Raw genomic sequence first — 22,889 nt, forward strand, 5'->3', positions numbered from 1 at the left:
ATTTGTGTTCAAGCATTAGCGTTGTCAACATCTCCCACTGACATCTCCTGTCTTACATTAAGTAAAAACATGGCAAAGGCTAAAACGTTGAAAGAGTTTGAACGTGGCAGAATTGTCGAGCTGCAAAAGTAAGGTCTCTCAACGTGCCATCGCTGGTAAGATTTGGCATAGTAAAACTGCTGTTGCAAATTTATTAAAAGACCCTGAAGGATACGGAACAAGAATTTTAAGTGGTCGCCCAAGAAAACTTCGCCGGCGTTGAGCAGAAAGATTCGACGGGTTGTTCGGCAAGACACCAGCCGATTGTCGAACCAGATTAAATTTTGAATTTATTTACAACAAATGAAACAGTACAAAAGGCATGACAAGAGAAAAAAAACATTCAATATATAAAAAATATTAAATATATACACAAAATATTAAATAGATCCAATACAAAAAAACAACATGAAATATAAACAAGTAGAAAAAAAACATGAAAAATATACAAAAAACATTAAATATATACAAAGAAAAACAATAAATATATACAAAGAAAAACAATAAATATATACAAAAGAAACTTTAAATATATAAAAAACCCATTAAATATATACAAAAAACATTAAGTATATACAAGAGAAAACAATAAAAACCATGAGCAGGTAGGGCAGCTCAGAATCCAATCTCCACCTTACCCCCCACCAATGTATAAAGTGGCGAGACGTCCGGCCGCCAGAGACGAAAAAATTTCCCGGAACCCAGCCGCCGAATGTCAGCCTCAAGGCAAAGCAACAGCCGATATCTGCCTTGCCCAGTATCTGAAAGTACGACACTAGTGCCTGCTCGAAAACCAAATTGTTTTGAACAAGCCAGATGACGCAATTAAAGATGGTTAAAGTATACTGGAAAGAAAAGGCCAGGTGGCTGGGAACAGGGACTGACACGTGGTACAGTATGGTCTCCGTCGAGAGAGGCGGGACCCGGAAAAGGTGGGCCACCCTTTCCCAGATCTCCACCAATGTCAGACAGAGGACCAACCTGTGTAAGACAGACACCACCTGAGTATGGCACACGGGACACAACTCAATCGCACAAGAGTTCCAAAGGTATGCGTGCTCCCTTACCGAAAGGATGTTGTGCACGACGCACCAGTTGAAAGCCTGGAGGTAGCTACCAAAATGGCGCAGCCTGACGCGGCCCCAAATAACGTCCCACGGCAGAGCAGAGTGGTGTTGCTCGATCCTGTGAATACATTCGGGTACCAGCAAACGGTAGAGGGAACGGGAGTCGTCAGTACGTCGGCAGACATGGTATGACACCACCGGATCGCCACAGCAGCGTCAACGTACCAAACAGGAGGAGCAAAACACATAGGTGTCTGCAGGCTCAAAGGTACACCAAAGAGCCTGCGCCCTATGCCAACCAAGACTCGAGTGAGGTGGCAACAGGGGTGACCCTCCAACGACAGAGAGCAAAAAAGTAGTAGAAAGGAAGAGGGAAAGACGCTGGGTAAGGACACATGGGATGCCAAGACCTCCTCTGCAAGGCAGCAGCGTCAAGAAACGCCTAGACACCACCTCAGGCTTGCAACCCTACAGGTAGGCAAAGATATGACTTTTGATGGCTCGTGCAGTTCATCCAGAGGAACAACAGCCCCCTGGTACTAGACCAAGAGGAGTATCCTCCTCCGCACCATCTCTGCCCTGTCAAACAGGTTAACAGAGCAATAGCAGTAATTGTGCACCACCAAACCAACATGCTGAACCACCCCTCCCAAGCATCCCCAGGGCCCTGAAGCAAGTGATCGGGGAGGGAGTACAATCCAGACCAAATTGGGAGTCAACAGATGAGGTCCATTTGCCAAACCCTCGCGCACGAGACTTGGGAATATTTAACTGGGCAACACTGGCCTGAGGGTATCGATGGACAATGGCCAGTGCTGAACTTAACGATGTGAAGTTATCAAGAAACAGGTTCACAGCGTCTGCATGCGCGACGTAAGTCACGCTCAAACCCCCGATATCTGGATACCACACACCGAGACCAAGTGACACAGATGAGAGAGCAGACACTATAGATATAATCAATGCACAAAGTGATGGGAACAATGGGCAAGCCTGACGAGGCCTCTGTAACATGGGAAAGGAAGATGTCAGGTACCCATAAACCAAGAGCCTGCTCGAAGCAGTCGCATACATAGCTCGCATATAGTGGACAAAAACTGGAGGAATACCACACCTCCCCAGAATGAACCACAGAAATCCATGGTGAACTTGATCAAAAGCTTTGCTCTGATCGAGGGACACAAAGACAGCAGGGATATCCCAATCTGTGATGTAGTGGAACAGGTCCCTGAGAAGCACCAGATTTTGTTGGATACTTCGACCCTGCACGCTGCATGTCTCAGTGAAGTGAACCAATGAAGGCATAACTGCACCCAAACGGGCACACAGGACCTTGGAAATAATCTTCGCACCCACGTTCAGGAGAGAAATGGGGCATCATGAGGAAAGATCTTCAGACTGGCTGGGATCCTTACAAATAAGAGAAATGAGCCCATCCAGCATTCCTGGCAGCATAGACCCCGTGGTCAGATAGGTTTTAAAAAGCCTGACAACTGGCCACACGTGGCAGTAGAATTCCACAGGCAGCCCATCCGGTCCAGGACACCTACTGAGTGGCATGGACCAAAGGGCCGACCAACACTCGCCCAAGTTGATTGGGCTCACAAGCTGGTTGTGGAATGAGGGGTCGAGGGAGGGCAGAAACTGAGTAATGTCGTCCCACAACCCCTCGTTCACGAGTGAAGCCCAATATAAACGGCGGTAAATAACCGAGGCACGCATCTAGAATGTCAGAGATGTCTGATGACAAATGACCATTCTCCAACACCAGACTGGAGATGTGTCTGGTCTTGGCCATCTCCCGTACCTTGCACAGTGGAACTCGTGTAACTGTTCTGGGATCGAGAGATTCCATTAGACTAGAGACGCTTGCTGCATGGAATATTTTGGAATAATCCAAATCTATGTCCCTGCACAGGTTTTCGATGTTCGAGAGGACCCAACGATTCATCATTCTCCATGGAGCAAGGCAGTTAAGACGTCCTGCTTGCCTTGCAGGGCAAGGCAGCGGGCCCGCGAAAGCTGCATACCAACTTGCCTCAACAAGCCCCACCCACCAAGACCCAGTGAGAAACTCGACAGAGCAGAGCCTCCAGACAAGGGCAACCAATTGATCTCCAACTTCATACTCAGCAAGGGGGAGACGTTGAGCCTCCACACACCTGTGCCCTGAGAAATGGGGACAAAATCCCGAAATGTGGTGAAAGTGTGTCCGATGGTAGGACACGTAAAACGAGACATCCACAACCCGGTGAACTGCAGCTCCACTGAGGCTCTGCTAAAGTCCAGGTGTGACATAGAACCTGTCAAGGCAACAAGAAACGCCATGATCAGTCCACGTTGCCACAAAAGCAGACCCATGGAGCACATGCCAGACATCAGAAAAGTCGAAATCCGACAGCATTTCATGCAGAGACCACGTATACTGATCACCAGAAAGAAGGTCACCCCAATCTTCTCAAGGCGAGGATCCGAGATGCAGTTGAAGTCGCCACCAAGGACGATATCGGCCTGTGTAACCATGAACCTGGCCAAGACCAAGAAGAAAGCATCCTGCACCCCAGACTGGGCAGGCACATAAATTTTGACAAGCCGAATCTTATGACCCCCAGTGACAACATCAACATACAGTATCCGCCCCTCAGCATCACTATGTGATGCGAAGATGCCACATTAATATGCGGGTGAAAGAGGATTCCACACCCCACGCACGTGTCTTGTCAAACGACCAGAAGGCGTGGACAGGATAACGAGAGGAAAACGAAAAGTGGTCCCTTCGAGAGGCAAAATGGGTCTTCTGCAAAAATATGGAAGGGAGAATGCACAGAATTGCTTAGCAACACCACGCATCCCATGGATGTTTAGAGTAATGCAAGAAAAACCAATCTACCATTCAAAGGGAAGGAATCAGTGATGCTACTGCTTCGACTTATTGATGGAGGCAGGGTCGAGCGGCCTCTTGATGCCACCCAATCCCACCCCTGCTTCGCAGCTGCAGCCGCCAGCATCTGACCACTGCCATTGCAACACGTGTACATCCAGACCTATGTCTGGAAAAGACAGGAGGATGCAGGGCTCCCGCTCTTCCCCATTGTCCTCACCCAGACCCGAGGGACCGGGAAGACAGGGGAAGTAAAAAAAATTCACGAATAAGCCAGGTGACAATAGCTCGTCCAAGGTCGGGGTAGGCACCTGCACAGCGTTGGAGGAGGGGACCAGAAGACCCACCAATTCCAACTTCTGTGCCGCTGCTGCGTCGCTAGCAGTGGAAGCCTGAGGCTCCACAGAGTCCCCATCAACCCCTGCTGACCCATCCTGAACAGGGTGGAGTACTCTCCTTAGAGGGACCCACCCCAACACTGACAGGGGTGGCAAGTTCGTGGTGCCCCCACAGCCCTCAACCCCCACATCATCCGACAGGGAGCCGGAGCCTCCAAGGAGATAGGGGACGCCTAAGGGGCACCCGATTTATCCTGAATCCTCACAATGGCCCCATCAAAACCAGGGCCCAAAGGATGGGCCAAAGTCTCCTCAGAGGTCGCCACCTGAATGGCACCCAAAATGCCTCCCTCCTCCTCAGAGGGCGAAACTTCTACGACCTGGGCAGGCGAGACATGGACCTCCTCAGGGGACCAAGACCCTCCCTGCCTGGACATGGCAGCCACCAGGACAGGCATCTCCTCAGAGACCCCACCCTCAGCAGCTGCAGACGACGGGAAAGGAAGAGCAGCCACCCCTGCCCGTTTAGCCCTCGCTCGCTTGGGCCGCATTACCGTCGGCATTTCCGCAGCCACTGTGGCATACGTCGCCACACGCCTTGGGAAACGCTAGAGCATGTGACTACCACTACAAATATTACACTTGACGGAACACGAACTGTCCTCATGTCCATAAGCCATACATATCCTACACTGTAGAGTCTGGCACCCAGTCAATAGGTGGCCCCATGCTCGATCTTGCACACCATCCCATATGCCAACAACACGTCCTTGAAGACGTCATGGGATTGTTCGTATGGAACCGACCGAAGGGTGATGTTCTGCCAGGCCAGCTCCACGGGCACGTGGTGATCATCCAAGGGAAAATTACCCTGGTTTAGCAGGCGACGGACGTGAGCGATCGACGTCAACGTCGCCACATGACGCCTATTGCCAAAATGTTGCAGACAGTGAACCTGGCTACCCCAGAGAGCAGCATTCAAGGCGCAATGACCTTCGAGATTAGCGTGGCCGCGGGCACCATAAGGCAGATGGACTGCGGCCGGACCGAGTACGGCCAGATGGCCGTAGCCATACCAACCTGCATAGTACATACAAAAACACGAAAACACTGGTAAATAGTACGGAAACTACACAAAACAGACCAAGATTTATGGATGATTGTTTGTTTGTTTTTTGAATTTTGCACAAAGCTACTCGAGGGGGATCTGTGCTAGCCATCCCTAATTTAGTAGTGTAAGACTAGAGGGAAGGCAGCTAATCATCACCACCCACCGCAAACTCTTGGGCTACTCTTTTATCAACAAATAGTGGGATTGATCGTCACATTATAACGTCCCCACGGCTGAAAGGGCGAGCATGTTTGGCGCGACGCGGATTCGAACCCGCGACACTCAGATTACGAGTCGCACGCCTTAACACGCTTGGCCATGCCGGGCCTTCACGGATGAAGCTGAACACGATACAGCACACGGAAAAAACACCACAAACTCCCGTAACGGGCACGGCGAATGACGGTGCCAATAAAAACGCTGATTAAATTTGAGATAACACACGCAGAATGCAGCTCAAGAACAATAAGACGGCATCTACGACAGAAAGGCTTTAAAAACCGTAAACATCTTTGAAGGCCACGCCTCCTTCCACACCATGAATCTCTCTCGGCCACTTTCATTTCATGTTTGGCCATTTCTTTACACTTTCGGCAGACGTTTTCGCTTGTACTCACCACCTGTGTGAAAACGGACCGTAACCAGTCCACAGGTCCCGGGCGCGCCGGGTTAAAAGGTGAGAGGAGGCTGAACAACCATGACATGAAACAGCTCGGTTAAACTTTGCTCAGAAGCACCAAGCATGGGACATAGAAAAGTGGACAATGGTTTTGTTTTCTGATGAAAAAAATTTAACCTGGATGATCCAGGTGGCTTCCAACGTTACTGGCATGATAAGGATATCCCATCCAGACGCATTTTCTACACGACACAATGGAGGGAGTTCCATCATTATCTGGGGTGCTTTCTCCTTCCATGAAACATTGGAGCTTCAGGTTTTACAGGGGCGTCGAACAGCAGCTGGCTTCATTGGCATGTTGGAGAGAGCATTCTTATTGACTGAAGGCCCTCGCTTGTGTGGAAATGACAGGATCTTTCAGCAGGACAACGCTGCAATCCACAATGCCATAGGACAATTAAAATATTTAATTCACTAGCTTTTCATGTACAAGGATATTTTTTTTCCAAAACTAAAAACGTTGATTGTTGTTTGTTTTTAATTTCGCGCAAAGCTTCACGAGGGCTATCTGCGTTAGCCATCCCTAATTTTATAGTGTAAAACTAGAGGGAAGGCAGCTAGTCATCACCACCTACCACCAACTCTTGAGCTACTCTCTTACCAACGGATACTGGGATTGACCGTTACATTATAACGCTCCCACAGCTGAAAGGGCGAGCCTGTTTGGTGCGACCGGGATTCGAATCCGCGACCCTCAGATTACGAGTCGAACGCCTTAGCCCACCTGGCCATGCTGGGCCCCAACATCGATAGATTTGAGGTCTGTGGAAAAAAAAAATGAAAATAGGTCATCTGGTTAATCAAGTTTCAAAAGAAATGAAAACTTCAGAATATATCTATGTTATGCAGTCAGAAAAGAACTATAAAAACATATTTATCAGTTAGTTGATATAGTTTTGGTAACCTGCAGAGATCACTTGCATAACTATAGACATTGTCAACTTCCAGTGTGATCGCAGAACGTCTTGACAGCGATACCAACTAAACGTCCAAACTTTTAAGCATTTCCAATGGTATCATGCATATAAACTATTTAGATTTAACTACATTATTACCTTGTATACAGCAAATACTTTCACAAAATGTTATTAACTTTTATTTGAAGCAAAAACGAGTATATTCTATTAAAGTGATACGTCGCGTTGATTGAAATGCAGTTTAGATCAAACTACAGTAACCCAATCTCGAAAATCAGCTACCCGACTATTCTTACTATAGAAATGAAATGAATATGCTTCATTGTGCCTTTTTAGCGCTACAAGAAATATTTTTGTGTCTGAATTGCAAAAATCAACTATTCTGGCTCTGGCGATAATGTTCCTTTCAATTACAATTTTGTTTGCTTGTGTTTTAAGCAAAAACCTAACAATAGGCTATCATTGTTAAGCCTATCACAAGTACCGAACCAAAATTTTAGTGGATAAGCCATAGGAAGACTGCAGTTTTTTGTAGTTCCATACACAAGTTGATCGAATTTGACTCTTTGTGTTTCTTTGTATCGCCTTTTTATACGTTGGAGCATTTAATTGGCTTATGTTATTTTGTTTTATCATTTTGCAAATCAAACTGATCAAAATGAAACCGAATTGTTTAAATATTTAAATTGATTTAGCTTCAGTTGTTTTTTTAAGTTACATTTTATAAAGTTGTTTTGTTGTTGTTGTTTTTGGAATTTCGCACAAAGCTACTCGAGGGCTATCTGTGCTAGCCGTCCCTAATTTAGCAGTGTAAGACTAGAGGGAAGGCAGCTAGTCATCACCACCCACCGCCAACTCTTGGGCTACTCTTTTACCAACGAATAGTGGGATTGACCGTCACATTATAACGCCCCCACGGCTGGAAGGGCGAGCATGTTTGGCACGACTCGGGCGCGTACTCGCTACCCTCAGATTACGAAGCGCACGCCTTAACGCGCTAGGCCATGCCAGGCCCATTTTATAAAGTAACCATCCTCAAATAAAGGTTGTGTGAAAACGAGAAATCCAATAAAGCAACATTTGAACTATTTTCGTAATCACTACAGACTGAACTTGGGTAGACAGACAGATGGTTATCAGATATTTCGGCCTCAGGTAATTCCAGGACATTCTAGACCTTGCAACTTTTATATTAAAACTTTTGATTTTTTGAACGTTATAGCTCTTATCAGTGTTTCTAAGTTATCTATCGTTAGCACTAATCTGAATGACATCTCATTTAATAGTTTGCTAAATCCCCTATGTAAACAACAGTGTTTGTTTGGTATTTTAAAGTCAATGCCAGATATTGTTATTTTAAGTGCCAGACAAAAAAAAAAACAGTCAAATCTAACATCATTGATTAATCTAGTTTAAAGAAATGACAACTCTAAGGAATTATCAGATTGTCTCTGAAAATAAAAATCGTCATTTTTAAAAACTATCTTTTTCGCGTCTATTTTCACCTGGAAGGTTGAAAAGGTTTGTCAATTTTGAGACAAACGTCTGTGTACCAGGCGGACGGAATATCCAGTTGGCCTAACATTCAGTTACGTCAGCTAACTGCACACTTAGTCGAATTGAACGTACGTACTTAAACAAAACTTTAATTTCTCTGCCCACCACGGGTATTGAAACCCGATTTATAGTGTTGTCAGTCCACAGACATACCGCTAGGGGGATTTGAAATTTAGACTTCAGCTTGAGAGAGACCACTGACCCAGTTTGAATGTTGCCAACTATTGGAGTGATATAAAAAAAGTTGGTTGATTTTAGAACTTTATGTTTCAAAGCAGCTAAACTATTTTGGCTAAACAGTCGATAAAAAGGTAAAACGAAGTAAAATTCTATAAAAATAAAAACAAAACATGCTAAAGAACTGTAAAAAATCAGATAAAAAGTTAAACAGAATGAAAAAGGCCAGTGGCTCGGAAAAGTCTAAAAACACAATCAATTACGAAGAGTTTGGTTTGAATTTCGTGCGAAGCTATTCGAGTGCTATCTGCGCTAGTAGTCATTAATTTAGCAGTGTAAGACTAGATGGAAAGCAGCTAGTGATCACCACCCACCGCCAACTCTTGGGCTACTCTTTTATCAACGAATAGTGGGATTGATCGTCACATTATAACGCCTCCATGGCTGAAAGGTCGAGCATGTATGGTGTGAAGGGGATTCGAACCCGTGACCCTTGGATTACGAGTCGAGTGCCTTAACTACCTGGCCATGCCGAGCCATTACGAGAAGAGAATGACTTTTATATATACACCGCTGGCCAAAATCTTAAGCCCAATGAACATAAAGAAAAAATATGCACTTTGTGTTGTTAGACTCAACCACTTATTTGAGTAGAGCTTCGAAAGATGAAAACTAGAAAAGGGAAAATAAAAATAAAAATATTTTAAACATTTAATAGGGAAAATGTGAACACTATGAGATGAGCCTAAATATTAGCTAGTCAAAAGCTTAAGAACATACCAAAAATAAGTTTTAAACAGGGTAGTAAATGCTCAACAAGAGGTCTCAGTAGTGAGTTGCAGGCCGTCATTGCAAATAACTGCAAACATTCGCTTTGGCATGATTAATATTAGCGTTTTCAGAAGGCTGGTTGGAATGTTATTCCAAGTGGTGAGTGGTGAAGATAGCTTCACGAAGATCATACAGTGTTTGGAACTAATGTCCATTACTACAGACTTCCCTTGCCATCCACTCCCTAACATTTTCAATGGGGTTCAGTTCGGGCAAACATGCTGGATGGTTCAAAAGAATCATGTTATTCGCCATGAAAAAGTCCTTTGTCCTGCGGGCATTGTGGATTGCAGCGTTACCCTGCTGAAAAATCCATTCATTTCCACACAAGCGAGGGCTTTCAATCAATAAGGATGCTCTCTCCAACATGCCAATGTAGCCATCTGCTGTTTGACGCCCTGTATAACCTAAAGCTCCATTGTTCCATGGAAGGAGAAAACACCCCAGATGAGACCGGACAGTGTTGCCGTCACCTAACAACAACAGTTCAGTTGATTCGATAAAGTTGTCTATAAATTTACTCACCCCAAATTTGCCAAATGGCAAGAAGCTGCGCTTTGATCACAGTATAATTGTCCAAAATAGGACAGGCACGGCTGTGGTAGCGCCATACCAGATGAACTGAGCTGCAGTGTCAGCAAGCTCGTTCGCTAAAATGCCGGCTCGGCATGGCCAAGCGTGTTAAGGCATGCGACTCGTAATCTGAGGGTCGCGGGTTCGCATCCCCGTCGCGTCAAACATGCTCGCCCTTTCAGCCGTGGGGGCGTTATAATGTAACGATTAATCCCACTATCCGTTGGTAAAAGAGTAGCCCAAGAGTTTGCGGTGGGTGGTGATGACTAGCTGCCTTCCCTCTAGTCTTACACTGCTAAATTAGGGACGGCTAGCACAGAGAGCCCTCGAGTAGCTTTGAGCGAAATTCAAAAACAAACAAACAAACAAACAAACGCTACAATACCGACAAGGCCAGGTATCCAGAAAAACCAGATAGAAATGGATGACAAAGAAAAAATAAGCCAGTCTTTTCTGAATACTTGTTGGTAAAAGGTTATGAATGGCTGGTATGGGTATTAAAACTTTTATTGATAAGGAGAGAACAACATTTCGACCTTCCTAGGTTATCTTCATTCCCATACTAGCCATTCTGAGATACAGTTTTATTTCAAGTGGGTTTTTCGTCATCAAGAATGGTAATAGGTTCATTTTTAATACACTTTAGTAGGACAATTATAAGCACACTAAAAATTAGTAGCTTGTACAATTTTTGGCAATAATTTCATGCAATACATTTTTCTTACTACTGATACAGTAATATGTCAAATAGGTTTAGCATTTTTATGTGCAGATAGATACTTTGAATAATTGGTAAAGCATCACTCATATCCTCACTTTAAAAGTAATATTTATGTTAGAGATTATAACCAACCTTAGAATAGTGTTTTTTTTATAAAAATGATGAATTGAATCCATATTGCTGTTATATCTTGAACATAAGCCACTGAATTGACTATTTTATGACAATATGAACCACAAATATTATCAAGGGATAAAATCATCATGTGAACAAATTATGAGTGTGATTAGATTATGATAGATGTGTCATAATTACTAACTATAAGAAGTTTGTTTGTTTGTTTGGAAATTTCGCACAAAGCTACTCGAGGGTTATCTGTGCTACAATCCCTAATTTAGCAGTGTAAGACTAGAGGGAAGGCAGCTAGTCATCACCACCCACTATCAACTCTTGGGCTACTCTTTTACCAACGAATAGTGGGATTGACCGTCACATTATACACCCCCACGGCTGGGAGGTCGAGCATGTTTAGCGCGACGCGGGCCCGAACCCGCGACCCTCGGATTACGAGTCGCACGCCTTACGCGCTAGGCCATGCCGGGCCACTATAAGAAGCTTTGTCATACTATTGAAAACACTTTCACACTTTTTTTTGGTAACGATCAACAATATACGTCGTTACGTAGCAACAAAACTATCACCTAATTGTTCTTAGGTTAACCATGGTGTTTACGTTGACTGCTCAATATTCATGTTGCTTTGTTAGAAAAGTTTTTGTATTCTTTATATTTTTGATAGCTTTGGTGACACAACGTCAAAATAGTTTTATTCAATTTTTAAAACACTGAGATGCTACCAAAAAAGAAATTATATCAAGTAATGTTTCAGCTAAGCCTTACGTAACATTTTTGTATTAGGCCCAATGCTTAAATTAGATTATAAATTGGTCTACTATTACTAACGTTATAGAGTCAGTGTTTAGAACATTTTGAATGGTAAATGAATGTTAAGAGTTGAAGATTTGTGTCGGAATGTCCGAACAGTATCTTCAAATTCTTGACAGTCAAATAAGTTATGAATTCTGTTTAAGTATCTTTCACAGTACATATGTGCGTTTGTTCACAATAATATTTTATTTTTCTGCGTAGTTTTTGCTAAAAATATGGTTATTAAAGAATTAATTCGAGACTGATGAAATAACTGAAAAGCAGGTACATTTTGAAGGTACAGACAAATTTGCTTAAATTAAATTTCATAATTTTCGAAATCATTCAGTAATAGTTCCCTGTCATTTTTGATGGAATTGTATACTAGTACAACCATAAGAAGCTATTATTTTATATAACAAATGCATGTGTACTTCAAAATGAAAATAATATTTAAAACTAAATTATACAGAAATAACTTAACCATATTATTTGTTAAAAAGTTCTTTAAAAATTATCTAAAACATTTGCTAACAGTGAATATAGGTTAGTGTATCAATATGTTATTTTTGAGAGGATAAACAATCAACAATACCGCGAAGTATTATATTTGATTTTAAATGGTCTTTACTTTTGAAAGCACGTGTTTACTCAGTGTCTGGGCTTTTACTGCAATCAAGTTCTTAAGTACAGCAGGAATTTATTAAGACAATACTTATTTTATCTCTATTACTCATGAAAAAATACTTATAAAATAAAAAAAATACTAAGTTGCATGTATTTTAATCGAGTATCTAGAAACGGTATTAATTTCCAGAATAATAAATTCTAAGCCAAGATAAAAGCATGCATTTATCACGCTTAAGAAATCCCAAATATTTTATTCTATCTTACTAGTTTTGACCTAAACTAAAGTTCAAGAATTGTGTGTTCTAAGACGTGGAATGGAGAACTTTTTGAACACAAGCACTCTGCCACTTCATTAATTGAATTTCCATATCTACAGTTTGGCCACATTAGGTTTTCTTCTTGCATTTCATACGCACCTAGAAAGAGCCCACATCTTATTTTGCACTTTATAGTGAGGCATTTGATAATGTTACACCAACTTGTTTGTTTGACCCAGTACTGCTGGATATATTAATTATACTATTTATAGCCTAGGCCCAACTTTTTCATCTCAAGAATCATATGACGGAAACAGATGCAGAAAACAAAATCCAGTACACCTGGTATTCAACATGTTTGATAAATGCTTAAAATACATGAAAGTTAACACTTCAGAGGTCTTGTAGTTGGAGTACAATGCACATGGCTATGTGAATAAAAGTTTTACCACATATTTTTATTCTTCTTTGTTTACAGACTATTATTCTATTGTGTACCACAGTTTATGGATATTTTGTATAATCACAACCCAGTTAAGTCTATAACTAAGGCTATTAAAGCACATAGCTTGCTCAACATCTGACAATTTTAGAGTTTTCAGTTAGCTGCCTTTTTTTTGATGAACGTGTTCAATCTCAGAGAAAGTTATAATCCTTAAAGCCGAGAACACAGTCTTTGTATAAAAAAAGTGAAAATATTTGGTGAGATATTATGTCGTCCAGAAATAATGTCCTTTTTGAACTGTGAAGTTTGAAAAAAGTATAAATTAGTCCTGTAAAACATACTTTAATCAAAGCAAACACCATTTGTTTTAACACACTTTTGCCAACGTGTAACAATGCTGCTTATGCACCTGCTGTAGAAATGAGAATTTCTATGGTCAACGCACTCCCTTAAACTCCTTTTGTAGCTGCCTTGTTCTGAAAACGTTTATTGTTCAAAAAGTTTCGAAAGTGCTTGCAAAAATGAAAATCTGAGGGGAAAGGTCCAGGAAATAAAGTGGATGAGACAGAACCTTAATTCCCAATTCATTCAATTTTTGAGACGTCATTCTTGACAGGTCTCATAACGCCTATTATGTTGAGCTTCAGTCAGCTCATACGGAACCCACTTATCTAACTTTTTCGTCTTTCCAATCGCATTCAGGTGGTTGGCAATGCGTGGTTTGCTTGTGCTTAGCTTTTCTGCAAGCTCACATGCTGTTGTGCAAGGGTCTGTCTCAACTGCTTCCCTTAATGCATTTTCATCTAAAGATGACTTCTTTCGACGACCTTCATGGTCTTCAAGACTTTCATATCGATGTCAAAACCTTTGGAATCAACGCTGAACTGTACGTTCAGTAACAGATCCATGGCCGAATGCCTGTTTGATGTTCCGTGTAGTTTCGGTAGTTTTTCTTCTGAGTTTGAAGTCGTAGAGGAATATTAGACGAAAGTCCTTCTTGTACGTGCTTCCTTGGTGGTTGCAAAACTTACTCTGAGTAGAGTTGAAACAGCAGACAATTTAGGCACCTTGTAAGCTACAAACGTTGGATTGAACCAACCAACCAACCAACGATAAGTTACTCAATATTCAGCTTCTAAGTGTCATCGTGAGAATTTTGACATTTATTTCTCTACAACTTTATAGATTGAAGGTATTAGGTTTACTAATTAGAAAATGATATTAAAAATTGCCCAAACCAAATTATTGGGAAATGCTCCTTTTGTAATTATATGGTTTATTTCTTTTAGATCCCAACTCTCTGACATCCCTTCAGCTGATGGAAATAGTGAGGGTAATGTGTTCCAAAGCCGTGGAGAGTATTCACCACGCAGAACCCGCCGCTCAGATGTGTTTTGCCATTATTGAGGTAGTTTTGTTCCTTCTAGCTGCTTGTACATTTTACCTGTATGTCATGGGATACATGTTACGTTGACAGTATATTTTTTATATATAATTTCACTTTTATTATATAAGTTATAGAGTTGATGATATGATTGGTGTTTGTGTAGAGCTTTCTTCGACATTTCTGTGGTGACTATCTTGTGTAGTATGGAACAAGTTAGTTTTCTGAAGAGTTCAAAAGAACAAACTAAACGTTGTGTCAAAATAATGCTTTAAATATAATTGTATTTTTCTCAGAAAACCAAATAATTTCAGAAAACTATGTTGGTTGGTTATTTACAATGTATTAACGGAAAGTAACAGGATCACCTGTTACAAACAACTAGTAAAGAAATAAAACTGTGTGATAGTCATCAAATTTAGCTTATGCTGACAAAATATTTTGCAGAGGGAAAAAGGCGAAACGTTTTTGGAGAGCCTGCTTAATTCTTGTCGTGAGTGGTTTAGTGAACGTGACAAGTTGCTGCGGTCAGTTACTGGGGCTGGTTCCCGCCGTTGGATAGCGTATATCACCTTCCTGGCGTGGCTGTATCTCTGGCTCAAAAGTCGTCACCGTCAGATCCTGGTTGCTAACGGGCCATCTGGCACTCCAGCTGCTGCAGACAGGTCTCTTTCATTGGTCATGCTCTTGTATGAGTGCTGTAAACTTATCTTACAGCCTCCATCTGTAACTTGTTTAGCTGAGGTAAATATATTTTACATATTTAAAGTGATGAAACAATGTAAAAAGGGAGCTAAAAGTGTTGAATCATTTAGCAAAAAATATTGCACTGACATGCAAAGTTATAGAGTTTGTGATACTTTTTTTATTGTAGATCGAGTGCCTACGTTTTGTGCTAACAAGTATAGGACAACAGTTGGAACAGGATTCTCCACAACGTATGCAACATTTGGTGGCCCATATGCGTGATGCTTTCATCAATCCGTCCATTTCGGCTCAGATCCGGAAAGCGCTTCTGGAACTGGTGGAGCTGCACGCCAGTAAATGGCAGCTGGATCTGCCTCAGTCAATGTATTATTTCCCCTATACAAGTGTGGACAGGAAGTGACGTCGCTGTTGAATCTTAGCTTCTCAAGCCCCTGTATCCAGACATGAACAGGAAGTGATGTTATAACCATGTAGCTGCGTATTGATTTCTAAACACGAAGATGTGCACAAATAATACCATTACTTGTTTCGATGGTAAAATACAATTTAAATTTTTACGTGTCAAAAAAACAATAATGGTCTAGTCAGATGAGGGCTTATACCTTTGTTCTTTTTCCTTTCCTGCAACAACGAGTTGACTATGTGCTTCATACTGTTTTTTTATATGTATATGTCTTCATATAGAGGTCACAGAGTTCTTGCACAACATGAAAAAAAATTACAAATGTATCTTTTGCAATTCGTAATGTAATGAATGTGTGAAATGTCTATCTATTAGAAATGAAGTCTGAGTAGGTAATTAAGAATGTGGTGCGAACCTGGAGGCTTTATAATTAACACCTAAAATGACTATAAAAATATATTTTATAATCATGGTCAAGTATCTTACAATATTTTCATACAAACTAACGCGTTAAATACTAAAAGAAAAAAGAAAAATAACACTGTGTTAAAGATTATTCCATTTGATAAATTTTTCCAATGTGCTTTTTTTAATCAAGCTTTTCTTTAGATTTTTCTTTTTAAGACAAATTATGCACGAGTGTAAACTAATATTTATATCTAACAACATAAAGAAATGTTATCTACCATCATCTCTTAGGTTTTGAAGTTTTCTAGTGCTGTTACCTTGGTATGTTGGCGTTCGTATTTTTTAAACTTTTATTTGTTCTGTCATAGTGTAATTTATTTTTGTCAGAAATTCTATTACCACACACTGTAAAACGATTTAAATGTTTAAATATTGTTTTTGGAGATTAAAATTATAAAAAACACGCTTTTCTTTTTGTAAAATGTGACAGAAAAATAAAATTTTAAATACAACTTAACGTGTAACGAGTAATTTATCTAAATACAGTGGCTTCATTTGTAAAGTTTCAGTTGTTTAGGGAATAATGGCGCAAAGCACCTAGGCTATTTGCGCGAAATAGCCGTTATAAAGACAACAAATAAAACAATATAAAAGGTAAAAAGGAAATAAATTTAAATCTAAACAATGATAAAAAGAGAATTAAAAATTAAACAGAATTTAAAAGGCAAATGACTCGTGAAAATTTAAAAACACGGTCCAGCTGGACATTGTAACCATTACCAATGACACTGTCTAATGTCAGGAGTAAATCTCCAGAGAAAAGTAAAATGGTACTGCTGCTCAGATTCATTGGTTCGTTGGGGCTTTATGGCACAAAGCGATGTTGTTATCTCCGACAAATAACTAGTAAAAAGGCAAAAAGAAGGTAAACTCTACAAAAAGTAAAACGAAAACGAGCAACACGCTAAACGATGCCTCAAAATCAAGAGATACCTAATTAAAGAGGATAATGATCCGCAAAAAAGCTTAAAACACGATCAATTTGGACAGTATCACCATCGCCAATGATACCATTCATTGTCAGGGGTAAGCCCTTAGAAAATACCTGTCTAAATGGTAAACTGAAACATGGGAAATTCAGAGCAGTGCCACAAAGACCACGCATTAGCGGATCAGTCCCATATAAAAGAAAATTATGGTTAAAAAAATCTGTGACCAATGCATAGCCTAGACAAAACAACTGCCTCCTTCTTATCTAAAGACTAATAGTAGGTTGGAGCTGGAAAAGCTTGTTATAAAGTTACTCATCACAAATTGAATGCTACCTGATGTGAAGCCATGCCTTTATTACTGGACCATATTCCATGTAAGGTACAGGCACGGCTATGACTGTATCAGAGCACATATACTTAGGTTCAATTTAACATGCTTATTCTCTAAAGTATCAGTACTGCCAGGAATTCAGAAAAACTATAAAAATGGATGATAAAGAAAACTGAGTTAGTCATTTTACAATGTCTAAGATGACAGGGTGAATGAAAACTAGCATAAAGCGATTTCAGAGCCGCTAGAGAGCTAAGAGTGTGTGTAAATAGTACATTTAGTTAACTGATTAGCTTCTACATGATTCAAGATAAGAGAAATGGCATACAATTAGGCAGTGAACACAAAAACTGTATAGAGGAACCTGTTAGTGACCATTGAGCTACAGTAAACCATGGTAGAGCCCACAGAATCACTTGATTTCAAACAATCTGAACAGAAGAATGGTTTAAAAGAAGTTTGTCAAAGAGAAGACGGTACTTCCAATCAAGAGTATCCATCTTCGTCAGATGACTGAAAGAAAGACCAATCATGGGTGGGGAAGGTAATGAGTCATGGAGGGATGGTTGATCATCATACTTAGCAACATCATCCAGCAGTGGACCTAATCCAGCCACTTGTGGTTGGATACTGTGGCAAAAGTGGAATCAGTAGACTATCTTTTCTGAAAGAGCACATCACACTGAGGAAGGGAAATACAACCCCATGTCGTATGCTATAGTAAGGATCGAAGCTTTGTAGCATATTGTACAAAAAAATTACAATTAACCAATGTGAAGAGGTGATTCACGAGACTCAATGTACAAACTCTGGACTAACAATGTGCAGAAAACTGGCTGCAAAGCCAAAGCTCCACATAATAAATAATTTCCATCATTTTGATAGCATGGGATCCGGTGGACCCATAAACCATACTTCAGTAGTCCAGTTTGGATCATATGAAGGCATGAAAGATTTTTAAAGCAGAACATCGATCCACTACCAAAATGGTGGAAGAGAAGACACGGACGATATTCAGTGCCCTTGTACACTTTATGAATCAACTTAATCTGATTAATAAGAATCAGCTTGTGATCAAACAGAAGCCACAAAATCTTCGCCTGAGGAAACACAAGAAGAACAACACTACTGAGATGGAGCATAGAATCGTGGTGGAACCTCTTTGATGGCAAAAATGAATGCAAATGATTTTTGAAACAGAGAAGTTAAAACAATTTGCTGTGGTCCACTTTAACAGGTAAGTGGAGTAGTATAAAACTGCCACTCAATAAACTGCATGTGTAACAACCAACAAGAAGTGTGAAAGTTATCGACATAGGGGCCATTTTCAACAGTAGGTATAAGTTATTTAGTGATAACATAAAAGTTTATACTCAACAAAATTGACACTCAAGACACAATGTTAAGGGAGTCCAAGTTTCTGTGAGAAAGAATGAGAGAGGGTCAAACCCACATGGACTTGGAATCACTTGTCAAACAAAAAAATTACAGAAAAAATGGGCAGATTGTGCATAGCATTGGAAGTTCCACAAAATTCCAAACCTTAATGTAATATGTTACGTATTGAAACTTATCCCAGACAAGCTCTCCAAATTATTATGTTACACGTCATAACTTGCTTCAGACGAGCTTCCCATTTATTATGTTACATATTACGTTAAAAATACCCGAAAATCTTAATTTTTAATTTGAAAGTTAATTGAATGTCAATATATATCAAATTTATGACTTTTGCTAAAAAGATTCGTACACACAATTTTCCTTCTTAACACAAATATATTTTAATATACAAACAACAATACAATTTATAATAATGGTTTTCACAAATAGTTATTACAAATGATAATCACATACAAAAGTTTTAGAAACAATACTGAATTTTCTATTTGGTCTGGAACCGAATGTATTACAGACAGTGCACGATTAGCGAATTAATTCTATGTTGATAAACAGGTACAGTTCAATTGACGGGAATGCTAGCTACATCTGTTCTTGGCTGGCCTCACTCTGTTTACTAGCTGACTTTTCACCAAGAAAGAAATCTAATGTACTCATAAAATTACTAAAGTCCGAAGTTAATTATCTGAAGGCGAAATATCTGTAGTTTTCCAATTAATGAGCGTTTTAATTATAGCTTCTGAGGTTTATGGTATAGTGACTGTAGGAAATGAATAATATAAATCTGTGTAAATGGGTAGTTATGGTCATAGAGGTAATATGCTTAAAAAGAAATGTGTCACCCCTCAACCTGAGGCTTGGTTGTCAAAAAATCGGCGGTTAGAAACAGAAGTACTGAATAGATAAGAATTATTCTTCCAGGGAGTACTGAAATACTCTTGACATCAGTAAACTCCTAAGCATTGGAGAGAAATATGAAAAGGTATGTGAAGCATACATATCATTGGCTTTCCTAATTTCGTCCCAGAAAACCTTAGAACTCGTGGTAGAAGCGATGCTGGAAGTAAACATGACCCAAGATTCTTTCTGACTTTGACACCTGATTAGCGAGGCAGATACACAAGCCTCATGGAAAATAAGATAGTCGGTAAGAGTGAATACCTGCAAAATAGTTTCCAGGCTAATTTCTCAACCTTCTGTTTTTGCTGGCAGACAAAAGTCCACTTTGGAAGAGGATACCATAAAAAAATGTGTTGAAGTGTCAGGAATGGAACGACCATCTGCCTAAATTATAAAATCTGTTACTTCCACCACACAAATGTTAATAGATAGAAACTAAAAACAGCAGGACCAAGTTCTTTGGGAAAGAGAGGTGAAGGAGAGTCAATCAGCATGCTACGACTTTCACTAAGGCACATGAGTCTGGTGGCAATGATTGTAACCAATCTCACGCACAGTTATGGGAAAATTATCTCTGTCATGTGGGTCACTATTAAATCTCCAAGAAAAAGGAGAAACAAGTAAAGTGAAGCTTAAAGACAAATGTACAGCAGTAAAGGGTTGACTAAGTACATGAAATTAGGTAAAGGAGCTAGTACTGAAGAAAATTTGTGATCTGAGAGCATATACGCCAAAGAAGAACGCTTCCCATCAATATCAGTACCACCTAGAGGGGATTGTATCCATTAATATAGCCCAAGATGGAAAAGGGAGGATCTGTTTTGTGAGAACATTAAACTCTGACTAAACATTAGTCTAAATACTGTTAGAGAGAACAAAAAACAATGGTATCACCACAGACATACAGATGGCTAAAGCCGCCAAAGGTGTGTCAAGTAGTACAGGAAAATCAATGCCAAACTTTCATGAACTCGACCATCACAAAACCTGTGATGTTGACTGAAAGAAATCTGCCACAAGTTGACAGTTTTAGTAGGTTTCAGGAACGTTTCCTGAAAGGAGAGCCACACACAGAATAATAAGAGTTGATTAAGGCCTTAAAGTAGCACAAATTAGGAGGTATACTTCAACACTTACATTGTATCAGGGCAACCATTTTTATTTAAATGGAGGAGAATCCTTCTGATTGCAACACAGCATTTCTCTTTACAAGAAAACGGTCTGTCGACCTCTGTAGAGCCAAGTTTGAAGTAGTAAAGGAAAATCAGATGAAAGTTCTACTTTTCCATGCTGCTTGGAGGTTGCAAAACTTATTTCGAGTTGAGTTGAAACAGTAGACAATTAAGACACCTTGTATGTGACAAACGTTAGATGAAGCTTTTAAATGGCATCGTAAAAATAGCGACACTTATTTCTGGAGAGCTTAATATCATTCACCACCTACCAATTTTACAGAAGGTGAGGTGTTTCAAAAAAACATTTCCCGAGGAGATTTAACCCGGCCTCACCCTTCAATAACCAATAGAATTTAAAGCAGGCTACTCTTACTTCAGCATGTTTGGCTCTAAAATCCGTTTATGTGACAGTTTATCTGAACCATACAAGTGTAAGATTGATTATGCAACATTTACTGAAGAATTTGTTTACACCACTTTCTTTCTCAGTTTTGAGATAACTTTCTTTTTAAAATCGCTTACTCACAATTTTTTTGTTTGCATTTAGCTGGAACGTTTAGCATCGGACAAAAACAAAACAAAAACAAATTCCAGAGTTATTGTGATACCGCATACGAAATAAACCTGAAGACAATTAATTTTTAAAAGACAAAGTTAAGCATCAGTAAGCAACTTCGTAGAGAAGGCTACATATTTGTCAATAATAAAGTGGGACTGAAAATGGTACCTGAAATAAACGTGAAAATCTCGTAAATAAATTCAAACTTCGGCGCACACCTCACAAGTGTGAATACTATGCTTACAGATCTCCCAGTTATGATATCTGCATATTCTAAAAAACCATGAGAACATGTTATAACACGACAACCACACTACATCTGTATACCTGTTACTCTCCACACGTTTGATTCGAAACTTGAAAAAAGGGCAAGATATTAAGTTTGTTTGTTTTGAATTTTCGCTCAAAACTACACGAGGTTGGGTTTGTTTTAAATTTCGCACATAAATTAAAGAGGGCTATCTGCGCTAGCTATCCCTAATTTAGCAGTGTAAGAAGGAGGAAATGCAGCTAGTCATCACTACCTACTGTCAACTCTTGGCTACTCTTTTACCAACGAATAGTGAGATTGACCGTCACTCGACTCAAAAGGCAAGCATGTTTAGTGTGACAATGATTCAAATCCGCGGCCCAATGATTAAGAATCAAGCACTCTAACCACCTGGCAATGCGAAGCCAGAATATTAAAAAAAAACTAGAACAACTGACGCGAAAGATAAGAAACATTTAATCTTTCATTTATTTCATCACACGTATTAAAGAGTTATGAGACATTAAGCGAAACATACAGGCTGTAAATGATGAAGCAAATAATTAATAAAATACAAGTTAGGAAGCTGAAATAGAGTTATAAAGTTGTTACAAGCCACTATATAAAGTCATATTCAACTAGCGCCCCTAGGACAACACTGACGTGAAAGCTGGTTAAAGAAAACGATAGATGGGAAAACAAAACAAAATAGAATATTTTGCTTACAGCCGCAACCACTGTTTTGAAACAACTAAAGTCAATGGCGAGCTTTATTATAATTCTATTTCAAATTAGACCAAATACCTTAACACGATATCTCTTGTGCTAATGTATAGACTACTATCTCCTTATTTAATTCGATTTTTTGTTCCCGTTTTCAGTAGTATTAGTAGAAATTAAAGCAACATAAAAGAGTGCTTGATTCGTAATCAGAGGGTCGCGGGTTTGAATTCCTATCACACCAAACATGTTCGCCTTTTCAGTCATCGGGGCGTTATAATGTCACGGTCAATCCCACTATTCATTGGTAAATGAGTAGCCCAAGAGTTGGCGGTGGGTGGTGATGACTATCTGCCTTTTCTCTAGTCTTACACTTCTAAATTAGGGACGGCTAGCACAGATAGCCCTCGTGTAGCATTGTGCGAAATTCAAAAAACAACCAAACAATCAACTTACTAATAATAGCCCTTTCTCCCCAAGTCCAAAGATCAGTATCTACGTCCGTCATATTC

At 40.0% G+C, this 22,889-nt stretch overlaps 1 protein-coding gene across 5 annotated transcripts in view; it reads left to right on the forward strand.

Annotated features, from left to right (window-relative positions):
- LOC143225127 (MIF4G domain-containing protein-like) overlaps positions 1 to 16,564 on the forward strand; it is a 59,253-nt gene extending 42,689 nt beyond the window's left edge. For all 5 annotated transcript variants that reach the window (XM_076453975.1, XM_076453977.1, XM_076453979.1 and 2 more), the window contains 3 exons: positions 14,439 to 14,557; positions 14,981 to 15,277; positions 15,408 to 16,564. In XM_076453975.1, the coding sequence (XP_076310090.1) occupies positions 14,439 to 14,557; positions 14,981 to 15,277; positions 15,408 to 15,641 (650 nt within the window). In that variant the 3' untranslated portion in view covers positions 15,642 to 16,564. The remainder of the gene's footprint in view (positions 1 to 14,438; positions 14,558 to 14,980; positions 15,278 to 15,407) is intronic.
- The last annotated feature ends 6,325 nt before the right edge of the window (positions 16,565 to 22,889 follow it).

This window comes from Tachypleus tridentatus, chromosome 9 (genome assembly GCF_004210375.1).
Source record: "Tachypleus tridentatus isolate NWPU-2018 chromosome 9, ASM421037v1, whole genome shotgun sequence".
NCBI classification, from domain to species: domain Eukaryota; kingdom Metazoa; phylum Arthropoda; class Merostomata; order Xiphosura; family Limulidae; genus Tachypleus; species Tachypleus tridentatus.